We start from the raw sequence: 13,547 nt of genomic DNA, 5'->3' as shown, positions 1-13,547 counted from the left end.
CCAATCTATGATTCTATAATTTTTTCCATGGCATCTGGCCTTCATCTGCATATCAGGTTTTCGTCCTTTGGAAACGCTCACAGATATCCCTTCATTGCACCTCAGTGCTTGAGATGGGACATGTCATGGCTGCAGCACAAAAGCGGGACATGCAGCCAGGCTCCAGGGGATGTTTGCGCCAAACCATTAGAGTGGCAAGGCTGCAGGCCTCTGTCCAGGCTGTCCTGGGGTGTGGAGGCTGATGCTACTATGGCAGGGGATGTGGATACCACCACGACCCTGGTTCATGGAGCCACATCTCTGCACCATGGTGAAAGGCAGCTCTGCTACTCTTAATCCCCAAGGAGACCTCAGAGGTAGAACCTCTGTGGCAGTAAATGCACAGCCAAAACAAGACACCCTCCTCATTTTGACACGTTTTTCCTGTCATTGCTATTAGCTTCTGCAGTAAAGAATCAAAATGATTTGGGTTGGGGGGGACCTTAAAGATCATCTAGTTTCAGCTCCCCTGCCACAGGCAGGGACACTTTCCACTAGACCAGGTTGCTCAAACCCCGTTCAACCTGGCCTTGAATACTTTCAGAGTCATTTATTTTTCCTTTTTAGTTATGATTGTAACAAAAGCATTTATTTCATGCATTAAATCGCAGAATCACGGAATCAACCAGGTTGGAAAGACCTCTAAGATCATCAAGTCCAACCAATACCCCATGAATGCCAAGTCCACCAGGTCACTAAGAGCCTCCTCTACACAGTTTAACACTTCCAGGGATGGTGATTCCACCACTTCCCTGGGCAGCCTGTTCCAGTGCCTGAGCACCCTCTCTGTAAGAAATTTTTCCTAATATCCAATCTAAACCTCCTCTGGTGCAGCTTGAGGCTGTTACCTCTTGTCCTATGATTTGTTACTGGGGAGACCAACCCCCACCTTATTACAACCTCCTATCAGGTAGCTGTAGAGACCGATAAGGTTTCCGCTGAGCCTTCTCTCCTCCAGACTAAACAACCCCAGCCCCTTAGCCATTCCTTATCAGACTTGTTCTCTAGACTCTTCACCACCTTCACTGCCCTTCTCAGGACCCACTCCAGCAACTCAGTATCTCTCTTGTATTAAGGGGCTCAGAACTGAACACAAACCACAGCTATCCGACCTCAGGAAGCGAACCCTCTTTCTTATCACCATTTCAAAATGATTTATTTAGTCCCCCGAATGCCACCTGTACCAGCGATCCAACCTCCTCGCACTCAACGGCCGCGGGCCGGCGCCTTTCGCCAGGCCGGAACCAAAGCCTTAGGATCGCGTTTCCGCCGGAGCCGGTCCATCGCCGCGGCGCTGGGGTAGCCATGGCCGATACCGCCGCGCCGCAGCTGCCCGCCGTCCCCAGTCCGGGGCTGCCGGCTGCCCCTGGCAGCAACCCCCTGTCCCGCAAGCTCAACAAGATCCTGGAGACCCGCTTGGAGAACGACAAGGTGGGGCGCGTGCGGCTGAGGGGCGAGGCGGGGAGCGGGGCCTGCCCGGCGGGGAGCGTCCTGCGGCGAATCGGCCGGATGAGCCGTCAGGGGCAGCGAGCCCCGATAGGCTCCGGGGCTGGGAAGCGAGCCCGGTCGTACCCTCAGTTCCGCTGCGGAGGCGCAGCCTGACGTTTGCGGCGTTCGTTAGCAGTCGGGTTCATTTCTGCTGCTCCGCTGACATGCCAAGTACCTGCCCGATCCCCTCGGATCGGAGGGAGGTTTGTATTGCTTAGCTCAGGCGTGGGTGTCAGGCTTATTTGGTTTAAATATTTTGTAACTGTGGTTAGCTCATGCTTTAACCGAATGTGATCTTACTGATGAAGGTTATTATAAAATAGTAGTCAAAAGTTTTGTGTTATAACATGCAAATATATTCTTTGGATATTACAAAAAAATTGGATATTACAAAAAATCTCTTCACAGAGAGGTAATCAGGTATTGGAACAGGCTGCCCAGGAAAGTGGTGGACAACATGGAAGTGTTCATGACTGTGTAGATGAGGCCCTCAGTGGCGTAGTTTAGTGGTGGTCTTGGCAGTCCTGGGGAAATGGTTGGACTTGATGATCTTAAAGGTCTTTTCCAACCTAGTTGATTAAATAATAAGAAAGACTCAGCAGTTATTTTACTTGTTTATGAACTGATGTGGATTGTGTTTAGTTAGTTCTTTGTCTAAACCCAGTAATAGTGTTGTTTGGGTTTTTTTAATGAGACCATGGGTTTGGGATGGTTGCACACAATGTAACCAACTTCTTTGTAACTGTATGGAAAGTTTAAGTGTTTTTTGGTTTATTTTCTAGGAAATGCTGGAAGCGCTCAAGGCTCTCTCGACCTTTTTTGTTGAAAACAGTTTGCGCACCCGAAGAAACTTGCGTGGAGACATTGAACGACGAAGCTTAGCCATAAATGAAGAATTTGTTCACATTTTCAAGCAAGTTAAAGAGGTAGCATTTTTTACAGTGTGACTAGCTGTCTTGCAAGAGTGCTGCTATGTAATTTAAAGTTTAAACAAAGAAAAAAAGATTTAAGAGAGATTTTGACTTTCCAGGACAAATGTACTTTTACAATAAAACCATTTCACAATTTATTTCATTTGATGAAAAGTCTTGCGCAGAGAGAGATGATGTTTCAGATTAAGGTCCCAGGTGCATGTTGATCTTTAGAGGTGCATTCTCTCCATTAACAGGGAGTCTAGAGCAAATCTGTTCCTTATAGCTTGGGCATCTTGTTTTGGTGGGATGAAGCTCGGCCTAGGCATGGCATTTCTGATTTAAATCACAGTTACTATTATTTAGGAGCTTGAGAGTATAAATGAAGATGTACAAGCGATGAGCAGCTGCTGTGAAGATATGTCCAGTCGTTTGAAGGTAATATATGAGTAGATGTTCTTTGTGTATGTTTTGTTTTGACATGCAACTATTTTCTTTTAAAAGTTGAAGTACTAACAGTGATACCAAGATGTTTCCACAGTATGTGTGTTATATTACTTTAGGACATTAATTGGTTTCTTTTTACTTGTTTAGAAAATGTGTTAATTTCTTCCAAATTGCACTTCAGTATGCAGCAATATACTTATTTTGAGAATAGTGGTGTGAAATCCATTTCAGGAGTGGAGAGAAAATATTTTATTAGATTGGATGTGTGCGAGACCAAACGTTTACTTACATTTGTGTATTTAAATTTAAAATTTGTGTACCTTTCATACTGACAACCTCTCTTGTGTTATGTGTTCATATAAATACTTCAATTATATTCATAAGAAAGTATCATCCAAAGAGGGAGACAAGTCTAGTGTGTCAGTATGTTGATACGCAACAAAAACAATTCTGTTCCATATTAATCCTGAATCCACAGCATTTGGGGGGGGGGGGAACGGGGACATGACAAGTTGTGTTTTAGAATGTGTTACTAAATCTGGCTTGGGTTTAGTGTACAAGGTTTATGTATACTGAAGTATGGATGTTTTGCTAAAGCAAATCTGTTCTGAATATAGCACATAAGCTGTAGCATGTGAATGAGAATCCTTCAGTAAAAAATCCTGTGACAACAGTTGTTTTTTCCCCTCCTTATGTGTGTGTGGGTACATTAGGTGTCCTCCTACTTAGATGAATAGGTTTCATAGCCATTGTCTATAATTCCCATGAGAATGATTGTAGTTTGATGAACTTTTTCCGGAAACGGTGAGTGTATAGTGTAGCTCTCTGCCGTACTCAATTTTCAGTTGTGGTGGCAATAGATAAGGCACCTCAGAGGTCTCAGATCTCTTTGAACATTGTTAATGTGGTTGTGTTCCCTAGTGCAGTTCAGGAACTATTTGGTTGAACTCTTAAATGTGGAAATGAGTCAAGCGTCCACGCAGATTTTTACGCTTGTCTGTCTTCAGATCATGAATTGTAACTATCATCTGTGATTATATTTTTCCAGAGTAGAGCCACCCTGCAGTGATTTTCTGTTAAAGTCAGTAGGTACTTTTGTTGTGTGCCCTGCAGGAGATTTCCTCTACAGCCCTGCAGAACTTGTAACTTGTATCAGTTCAACCCATGTTTTCTATGTCTGCATGAGTGTAAGTTAAGAAGCCCATGAACTAGCACTAGGTTGTTAAATACTCTGGTATTTTATCTGTAATAGAACATGAAGACTTGGAGGCATGTGCTCAGGCTGAATGAGAAGACAAAAATGAATTAACTAGAGCAAATAGAAGATGCAAAGACAAGAATCTATAGCATGTAAGGCAGAAAGGTGTGCTAAGACAGCGGTGTATTAAGAGAGCAGAAAAAATACAAGATATGAAAGGGATTATATATTGATAAGCCAAAAAGCTTTTAACCTTTTTTTGTTTTATAAGTTTATAATATCATGCAATCCAAATAACCAGTCAGATCTGATTTCAGGACAATGACTTAATAAATGCAGTGAAAGGGAGAGAAGGAAGCAAGTGCTGCAATGGAATAAAGAAAGGTTGAAGGATAATGCAGGTTTTAATTAGTATACTGAGGTGGGAAGGAAGAGAAAAATATTTCTATTTTGGATCTGCAAGAAACTTCAAATACCAGCCTTCTGGTTTTTTTTTGTTTGGCTTATCTGACTCTTTTCTACCAGTTACCGTGTTTTGATTCGATGTAAGCTCCTGCATCACATAGGTACAATAACAACAGTATCTGGCCTGCATTTGAATGCATGGAAATAAAAACCGGCTTCCTGATATTTAGCTAGATCTAAAAAATCCTGCTTTTCCTTCATTACTGCTGTCCTACAGTTAGCATTCTTCTTGGCAATCAGTACTTCTGTCCAGAAAGTACTGGAAAGGAAGCAAATTTCTTCTGTCTTTCTGGTTTATTAAAATCTACAACTCTGAAGGAAGAGGGGGAAGAAACCAGTCTGGAATTAGTAGGCTTACGTACTGAATTGTTCAGGTCTGCTCTTTTGTTGTAAGTCTTTTTTTGTTAGGCTGAAGCATTGAAAATATTAAAAAATGAGTTTAAAATACAAATACATTAAAAACCACCAATATTACAATTTATATAAGATATTAAAAGCTTAAAGGTAAAGTATTTTGGAACTACTAAATGTTCAGTAAATTCTGTTGAGTTTTTATCAAATTTGCATGCAAGTCCAAAATAGTTTCCTTTAGAAAATTCAGCAAATGCACCTTAGTGGTGCCCACTGTCTATGTTCATGGAACAGCTCAGGCTCCTTCTGATGACCAGAGTTGTACTTGAGTGGTTGCAGTTCTACTTTCACCTTTCAAAGCGTTCCTGTACCTTGACTGCTTTTCCACTGTAACTAATGAAGTGTGACAGATAGAAAGGCTGAAGTGAATCAGTGTGTGTATATTCTTGCATTAGACATCTCACGGGTTTCAAGACTGGCATCTTCATTTTGGCAAACACCATAATTTAGTGAAATTATTCATGCAGAATATCTTTATAGCTGTTTCCACCTCTTCACTTGCAGTATTATTCCATGCTGAATGTGTTTTGATTTCAGTATTTTTTGTTTGGTTAAATCTTATTATTTTTCTGTCTAAATGGTCACTGGTGGTATCTAGTGGGAAGACAACTCCTGATGTCTTTTATCTCCTTTCAGAGTGATAAGTTTCAGAACTCTTTAACTTCAGTTGCAGCAATCCCCTTAGTCATGCCTTCTATCTGTAACAAAATTGTTTCTGCATGGGCTCCCTTACATTGTCATAATTGAACATTTAGTACTGTGATGAACTGAATGTTCATCACATAGAATGTTTTAGATTGGAAAACCTGATAGAATAGTTTAGGTTGGAAAAGACCTTTAAGATCATTGAGTCCAACTGTTAACCTGTCACTCCCAAGTCCACCACTAAACCATGTCTCTAAGCACCACATCTACATGTACACCAGTGATGGTGACTCCACCACTTGCCTGGGCAGCCTATTCCAATATTTGACAGCCCTTTTGGTGAAGAAATTTTTCCTAATAATCCTTCTTGGTCCTTACAGCCCTGTAACAGCCCTCTAAGCTGTTTGGACCGTGGAGCTAAACTTGCTTAGACCAGCAGAGCTGTATTCATTTAAGAATGTCTGAATGAACAGTGGTACTGGGTGGTTTAGCATCTGAAGGAACTTGTTTCATTTTCCAGTTTGTAACAGCAAACAATTTGTAGTCAACAGACAAACAAGTTAATCAGAACAATTTCCAATGTTTATAATAATATTTTTGTGTTAAATTAATCAATGGTACGTGAATATAAATCTATGAAGAGATGAAAATATATATGGACAAGTATATTTTCATGCCTGAAAATAGATAGAGTTAATGAATACTTCGTTCAAGAAGGCCTTATGGTCAGAAAGCTTCAAAAGTATTACATATTTTAAGGGTTGTGTAATACATCTGATATGTTTGTGGTTTTCACATACTTAATGGTTCTAATTGTATTCTAGGCAGCAAAGGAGCAAACCCAGGACTTGATAGTAAAAACCACAAAGCTCCAGGCAGAAAAGTATGTATACTAACTTATTTATTTCTGTAAGATTTGATAATACTGATGGAATTATCGTATAGATCTTATTCTGCTACTCTTATTTTTTAGTAATAACTTTGAAGGTGTTGGTTTTTTTTTTTTGTAATTTGTTTTTAACACTATCTGAGTTTGTAGCTCAATTGGAATTAAAATACTGAATTCTTAGTTTATTACAGGAGGTACAAAAAGGTAAGGACGTGTTAGTGCTTGTACCAATAAAAGTTGGTCTTTTAGAGAAGAGAATCAATTATAGTGGTAAAGCATGCTGAAAATGGTTGTGGTTTACCTAATTACAGCTGGTAATATAATTTATATTGTTTTGTAACAGATATGGACCTCCTCAGTATCTCATCATTTTCACAGGCTTCTTGTTAATGCATCATTTCCAGTGGAAATCACTCTCTTGTTCAGGGACTATATGTGGGAACAGAAAGTTGGATTATAACCTACTCTGCCATATTTAAAGCTAACTGTAAAATACATAAGCACTGTTCAATGAGCCTAACACAGACTACTTTCCCCCTTGGCTCTTTCAGCCTCTTGTGGAAGAAAAGATTTGTATTTTGCTCTTTTAAGTATTTTTATTCATAGGAAGGGGATAATAGCCTGTGACAGGTTCAAGTAGTCTTTATTGTTTTTATGGCTTGGGTATTTGGTTTTACAGCTTTAGGCTTTGTCAGTGTAGAAGAATGAATCTCCTTGCTTTATGAGCTTTCTTCTGAAAATTACATACAGCTCACTGGAGACAAGAAATAATTATTTCCAGTGATAAATTTCTAGTAGAAATCATGGCTTTGGAGAGCTCTGGGTGCACTTGCAAAATCAGTAGGTTCATGTTGTGGACTTCAGCAGGAAGTGGATTATGCCCCGTGAGAGTCTGTGAAGTTATTGTGTAATCTGTACATGTTTTAGAAGTTGAATGTAGAATAGCTGTATCAAATACAGTGCTGGTTGATACAAAATGAAGAATTTGGCAAAGTCACAGTTTAATAAGTGAGCAGAAGTCAAGTAGTAGAAAACTTGTGAATTTAAATATAAAAATGTGAAGTAGTAGGACAGAGAGGTGGTCATATTTTTTGTAGTCTCAAGAAAAAGCTACTTTGATTGCTTGTTTTGAAGCAGAATGGAAGATACCAATCCCAATCCCAAATGGTGTATGTCTGATTAGCCTTAAATACCGTTAAAGGAGATTATGCAGACTGTACACCAGTACTTCTATAATATAGTCCTTACAATAGTTTACTTAAAGGACTTTCTGCTAATTCCTTTTAAGAGGCAGAAATCCCCCTAGCGTGTGGACAAAAAAAGGTTTAGGAAGTAGCCTGTCCTTCTGAGGGTCTCTATAGCCTCAGAGAGCACACAATTTTTAAAGCATATCATGAAGTACTCACTAGCAGAAGCCAAACAATACTTGTCATTTTACCATATAATGGTTATGGAAGACTCATAGTGTCATTCATTAATAAAGTTGTTTTTTTTAGTTTTCTTCGCTGAACTTAAGATCACAAAGCTACAATGGGAAGGCTGTTTTATTCTGTTTGGGACATTTTAGTCACCTTTTATTCATTAAATTACTTTGTTCTGATGCATCGCTCTGGTTTACATCAGGCACATGAAGAGGCGTCTGCAGCTGAATGTTAGGGGTTTCTTGAGAAGCTGAAGTTTTGCCTACAGTCAGACAAAATACAGGTCTTAAACTGATGACTCCTTCAACTTAACCGGTGACATTTCTTAGCCAATAAAGGAGTAAAAGGTGATACTGAGAGGGCATGGCTTCTCTGTCTTTAGGACACAAGGGTTGTCCTAAAATGGCGATTGAAATGCAGAGATGAAAATTGGACCCATTCAAAAAGAATGCAATAGAAACAATGACCCTGAAGCAAGAGCAGTTAGTCCTGAACAAAGCAGTAATTCCTGAGTGTAATAAATTTTTTGGAGCTCTTCCCGTAAAAAAATGTCTGGTTTGTTACCATGAACACAAAAGTTGTCTTCAGATTTCCTCAGTGCCAAATTCCTACTCTACTCTCTCTGGTCCTACCAGCTGTTTATTTTATGATAGGGATTTCACAAGAAAACATGAGTCGGGTAGAAGCTTCTTGAAATTTAGGATAATGGGAATTTGTATTTTAATAGCACCAATATAGTAGATTTTTCTGTGTAATTTTTTAATATAACATCAAAATATTTTTCAATTTAAAAAATCCATTTTAGGTACCACAGTGTTAGTGAGTTCTTAAATCAGTGCTAAGTAATGGTATGGTTTTAAACATTACCCTGAAAAATCAAATTATATGTTCTTCTTTTTCACATCAGTTATGTTCTTTTTCACAATGATCAATTACTGAACATTTTGAAATAGCAGAGAGAATTCATTATGCCATTTTGCTGAACCAGTTGTTTATAGTGTCCTTCAGGAAAGTTTTTTTGACTTTCCAATTCACTGCATTAAGTCCTCATCTGTTTTTATGGCTTTTAGCCATTTTTAAAAAATAACTATAGAAATTACTCTGATTTGCAGTAAATGATCTGCTGTACTAGTTATTGGTCAAAAAAAAGGGTATTCTATTATGCTTAGCATTTACCTGTTTACTTCAGCTGGCTGTGTTTTTGTTGGAAAAAAATGTTAGGATTCGATCAAATGTTCCAAAACTGAAGGAAGACATTACACTTTCAAATGCATTTCATGCATTTGCAGTAACTGGGGATTTAGATTTTTAAAAATACTTAGGTTTTGTATTTGAAATCTTAGGAAAAATGGGCTGCTGTCTTCAGTCAGTATAACAAAGAAAGTTACCTTAGGCAAATACTTGAATTTGTATTTCACAGCTTCTTATTTACATCCCTGCATTTTCTAAGAATTCATGTTAGCTTTGGCTTTGATCAAAGATATCTGGCTGTCTTTCTGTAATATTCTTAAGGCTGTTTTCAGTAAATGGCAGGTGGAACCTTTGGCTTAGGTAAACCCTCTTCATGCCTGGTCAGTTCTTGTGGAAAGTAAATTTTGTCAAAAGGAGTTAGAATTAGTATCAAGTTTAAAGCAAACTGCAATTAAAAGAACAGAATGTTCACTTAAAAACCAACCAAAGAAAAGTCAGTAGCCAAAGTCTTTTTGATTGGAGTCGTAACTTTATTCCCCTAGCTGTACAAAGAATAGATTGAAATAGTAAGTGAACTGTTTTCTTAGATTGCAACATTGGGGTTGTAACTATATCTTCAGAAGTTTTTCCCTATGTGGCATTTGAACTCGTGTAGTGTTTTGGCATCTTTTTAATCAAGAGCTGCATGATAGCAGTGAAGAAGAGTTTCCCAAAAATGTAGAGTGGCTGTGGGAATCTGAGTATGAGGATGCACACTTTAAGGTAGAATACTTGTTCATGCTTTTATCCTTTTATAGGTTTTTGGGGTTTTGTTTGTTTTTTAAATATTTGGGGTAGAAAATAAGATGTTAATCTCAGATTTAAGTTGAAACTTCTGCATTCTCAGGCTGTTGCTTTGCAGCATTGTTTTTCTTGTAACTTTGTGAGCTTTAGACGTGATTTGGCATGAATGCTAAGTAGAGTATGTTTCTTAGATAATAAATTAAAAAAGTAATCTATTGTAAAGCATAATGGAAAAATAATTCTTCCATAAGAAAAAAAAATTAACTCTCCCAGCTGAAACCAGGACACATTAATAAAATTGTGTTTTATATTTATGTCAGAGTTGGTGCATTTCTTTAGTCAGTTAGGTTGCTAGTTCTGTTTTTATTTTCTCCATAAAGACTGGTTAAAATTATTGTACATTAGAAGCAGAACAGTTTTCCTTCATGTTATTTAAATTATGAAATCTGCCTAACATGGGAACTAGGTTCTTCCCCCTCTCACCCTTCTCTCCTTAAAATTGAGACTTACCACAGCTTAATAGATGTGAAATGTGGTGTGAAATAAAGTAGTCCAAACCATTCAACCCATCTCTCTATAGCATAAGGTTAATTTATTGCTATTCTGTAATGCAGAATCTTGAATAAAATGTTGGAGATTTTTAATGTATTTCATAACCAACTTTGATAATAAAGAAAAACTGAGGTAGTTAATTTAGACAATTTCCATGAATTGTTAAAAATCCACTTCCGTATCTCCTCTAAATTTCTGTACGTTTGCTTGAGCACACTTTCAGGTTTCATTAGGTTTTTTATAAATAGTAACGAGGAGATTAGTTTGTTTTTAAACAACATGTACTGCATTTTAAGAAATGTGGGTTTGTTTACTGCCATTGCTTATAGCCTGACAGGAAAAGGATCTTGCTCCTTGAGATTTTAATAAGAGTTTCCTGTGACTTGTCAGTTCTCTTCCACCCGAGTTTAGATTTTTTTTTTTTTTTTTTTAATTGGTGTGATGCTAAAAAACTGCTTGCAATACTAAACTACTTCACCTTGCATTGGGAACAAGTGCCCCGGAGTTCAGTAATTCCCAAACCAGGGAAATAAGAGTCCAGTTCCAAAATGGTTTGTGCAGAATGTCAGAAGCCCGCTTCAGAGTAGTTCTGCCAGCCACTTAATGGTAAGGTGTCATGCAATATTGCCTTTAAGGTTAGCCACAAATGACAGTTGTGGATCTAACAATTGAAGAAAGAAATCAGTAGGTGATAGCTGCAATATTAATTCTTTGTAAAACTAAAAAAGAGCAATTATGTATGTGTATATGTATGCTCAGGGAGATGACAGAAAATAAGCCTGCAGAAACAGAAAATTGGTGAGAGTCAGAAGTAGTTTTCTGGAAGTAAAGACCATCCGTGCTCTGAAAGAATGGGAATGGTAATGCCTTGGACAGATATTTTTAGGGTCAGGCTAAAGTTACAGAGCTTTCATTGAGATTATACACCTCAGGACTTTTACACATTATCTTGTTTTACTGGCTTCTGTTAATTGTGTTTTTAAACAGAGCAAAATGTGTTTTGATATCAGAGTCCTTAGTTACATTGATCAGGGAAACAATTTCTGTAGCACTAGCGTTGTTTCACTTTTAAAAAATACCTTTAAATATGATTTCCAAACATAATTTGGGATGCACCAGTGTGTACTTCAATGTATTTTAGTTGAATTGCATCCAGACTTGCTCTTAATTTAAATTCAGCAAATGCAGTTCTTGGAGGTCAGTGAATGATTTCACTGTCACTTCTGAGCTCAATACAAGGTCAAAAGTCTTTGGAAAAAATGTTTCTTAGTGAACATCTGCTGCTTCAGTAGTGCTGTACTACAGATCTCTCATGCTTGTCTGTTGGTGGTGCTTTTTTCCTTTTTTAAGAAACACCTTTTTGTCGTAGTCAAAATAGAAATGATCCAGTATTTGTGGTAGGTTAGAGAGGTTTGCCTTTGCTAAGAAAAGTGGTGAACCGGTGGTTTGCACTGATGAGGTCTATTTCATGTCTTGACCTTTTGAAACTTGTAATTATGTTTATTCCTGTGAATATGCTTCATGAGAAAAAGCAGTGATAGCCTAAAGTGAATTATAATTCAGTGTGGTGGAGGGTGAAGGCTTGAAAATCTGAGGTAGATTTTTTGTCCTCATTTGTACCAAAGTAAAGCATAGGTAACTGGGCATAACGCAGGGATCAAAACAGCTAGAATGGATCTAAAAAAAAACAAAACAATCCACACCTTGATTTGTCACGTTCTAGCTATTTCTCTCTAGCAGAGAAAATGCAAAACCTTTTCTAGCTGGCAACCATGTAGTCTGTTAAGTCATGGAGTACTCCTTGATCAAGAGAAATAAGGCATGGTGTTATGGGTTGAGAAATACTAATGTGAAGTGCAGAATCAGTTACATGATACCATGCCTGACTGATGTTTGTCTAATCTGCTCTTAGAAGAAAAGCCCAGGAACAGGAAGCCCATGATCTTCCTTCGGAATTGATTTTTGTTCTTTATTGTTTTCCTGCTATCTGATTTAGTTCTCCTTTTGCTGCTGGTTAAGCTCCTTTGTTCTAATCTTACTCCAGGTGGATGTAGAGAGCAGTGTGTTATTTTCATGCCTGTGGCAGTATTTTTGGATTTAATAGTAAATTTGAAGATAGACTAAGCTGGCCCCTTTCAAGTGTCTTTATATCAGATTGTATAAAAGGTATTCTGAAGTTATCAGTCTGTTTGGTATGACAGCATCAACTAGGTCACCTCTTCAGGATGGAAAAGAATCTGTTCACTGGAAATATATTCCTTTTTAACTTGATCTCTGTTTGCAAGTTAGAAACCACATCTTGTATTGTAAACATTGCTGAACACTGACTCACCTAGTAAGTATATATATTACGATTGCTGTGAAGTTTTGCATGTGAAAATTGCTTATCCAGACTACTCTCTAGATGCATATCAGTGGTGCTTGTAGGAAGCCTGATCAGAAAATTACTGAATTATATGATTTTTTTTCACAGTATATAAGCTTTTTTAATTATAGTGTTTAGTAATCTATTTGACAAGATTTGAATCATGTCAATGCAGTTAGTATCCTCTCTTGCTGAACTTTTTTGTTTAGCCTTTTTGATTTTTACCTATTTATTTTTAGAGCAGAATATGGTAGGGCTGCGGCACTGAAGGCTAGTATCTCTAAATGGAAATTACAGATGGGAGAAACCTTCTAAGTTCAATCTTATACTACTGCTGCTCACTATCATTTGCATGATGACTTCCATAAACTCACTAACTTTTCTAGAATATAACTAGTGAATTATTTTTGCATTTTATAAGTGTTGCTTTTCTTGGAACATTTACCTCAAAAGCTTGACTTTCCAGTAAAAGCCTTTCCCTAATTTCCAACCTAATTCTTGGTTATAAATTGTCTATTTTGTTATGTTGTCCTTTATCTTAAGAGCTTCCTTCATCTCTTCTCATAAATTAGGTTCTCCATTTGCATCATCATCCTGCTAGCTCTGGTCTAATGGGAGTCTGTTGTTCTTGAACACAGATGATCAGGATTGTGATCTGTTTTCCAGATGAGATCTCACTAAAGCCTCCAGTAATATTACTGCTATTTTCCTGTATCCTGGGAATGTCAGTTCACTATAATTT

General features: G+C 37.8%; 1 protein-coding gene across 2 annotated transcripts in view; it reads left to right on the top strand.

Moving 5' to 3' along the window:
* The first annotated feature begins 1,290 nt into the window (after positions 1 to 1,290).
* COG6 (component of oligomeric golgi complex 6) overlaps positions 1,291 to 13,547 on the top strand; it is a 54,309-nt gene continuing 42,052 nt past the window's right edge. The window contains exons 1-4 of one of the 2 annotated variants that reach the window (XM_061457439.1): positions 1,291 to 1,470; positions 2,310 to 2,453; positions 2,805 to 2,876; positions 6,429 to 6,487. In XM_061457439.1, the coding sequence (XP_061313423.1) occupies positions 1,345 to 1,470; positions 2,310 to 2,453; positions 2,805 to 2,876; positions 6,429 to 6,487 (401 nt within the window). In that variant the 5' untranslated portion in view covers positions 1,291 to 1,344. Of the gene's footprint in view, positions 1,471 to 1,541; positions 1,731 to 2,309; positions 2,454 to 2,804; positions 2,877 to 6,428; positions 6,488 to 13,547 lie in introns of those variants that run through there. The other variant, XM_061457440.1, reaches the window with a different exon arrangement.

Source organism: Pezoporus flaviventris, unplaced genomic scaffold (genome assembly GCF_033815535.1).
Source record: "Pezoporus flaviventris isolate CSIRO_AGI_PZ_B2104156 unplaced genomic scaffold, CSIRO_AGI_Pfla_v1 ptg000025l, whole genome shotgun sequence".
In the NCBI taxonomy this organism is placed as follows: Eukaryota; Metazoa; Chordata; class Aves; order Psittaciformes; family Psittacidae; genus Pezoporus; species Pezoporus flaviventris.
This window is presented reverse-complemented; position numbering and strand designations above follow the sequence as displayed.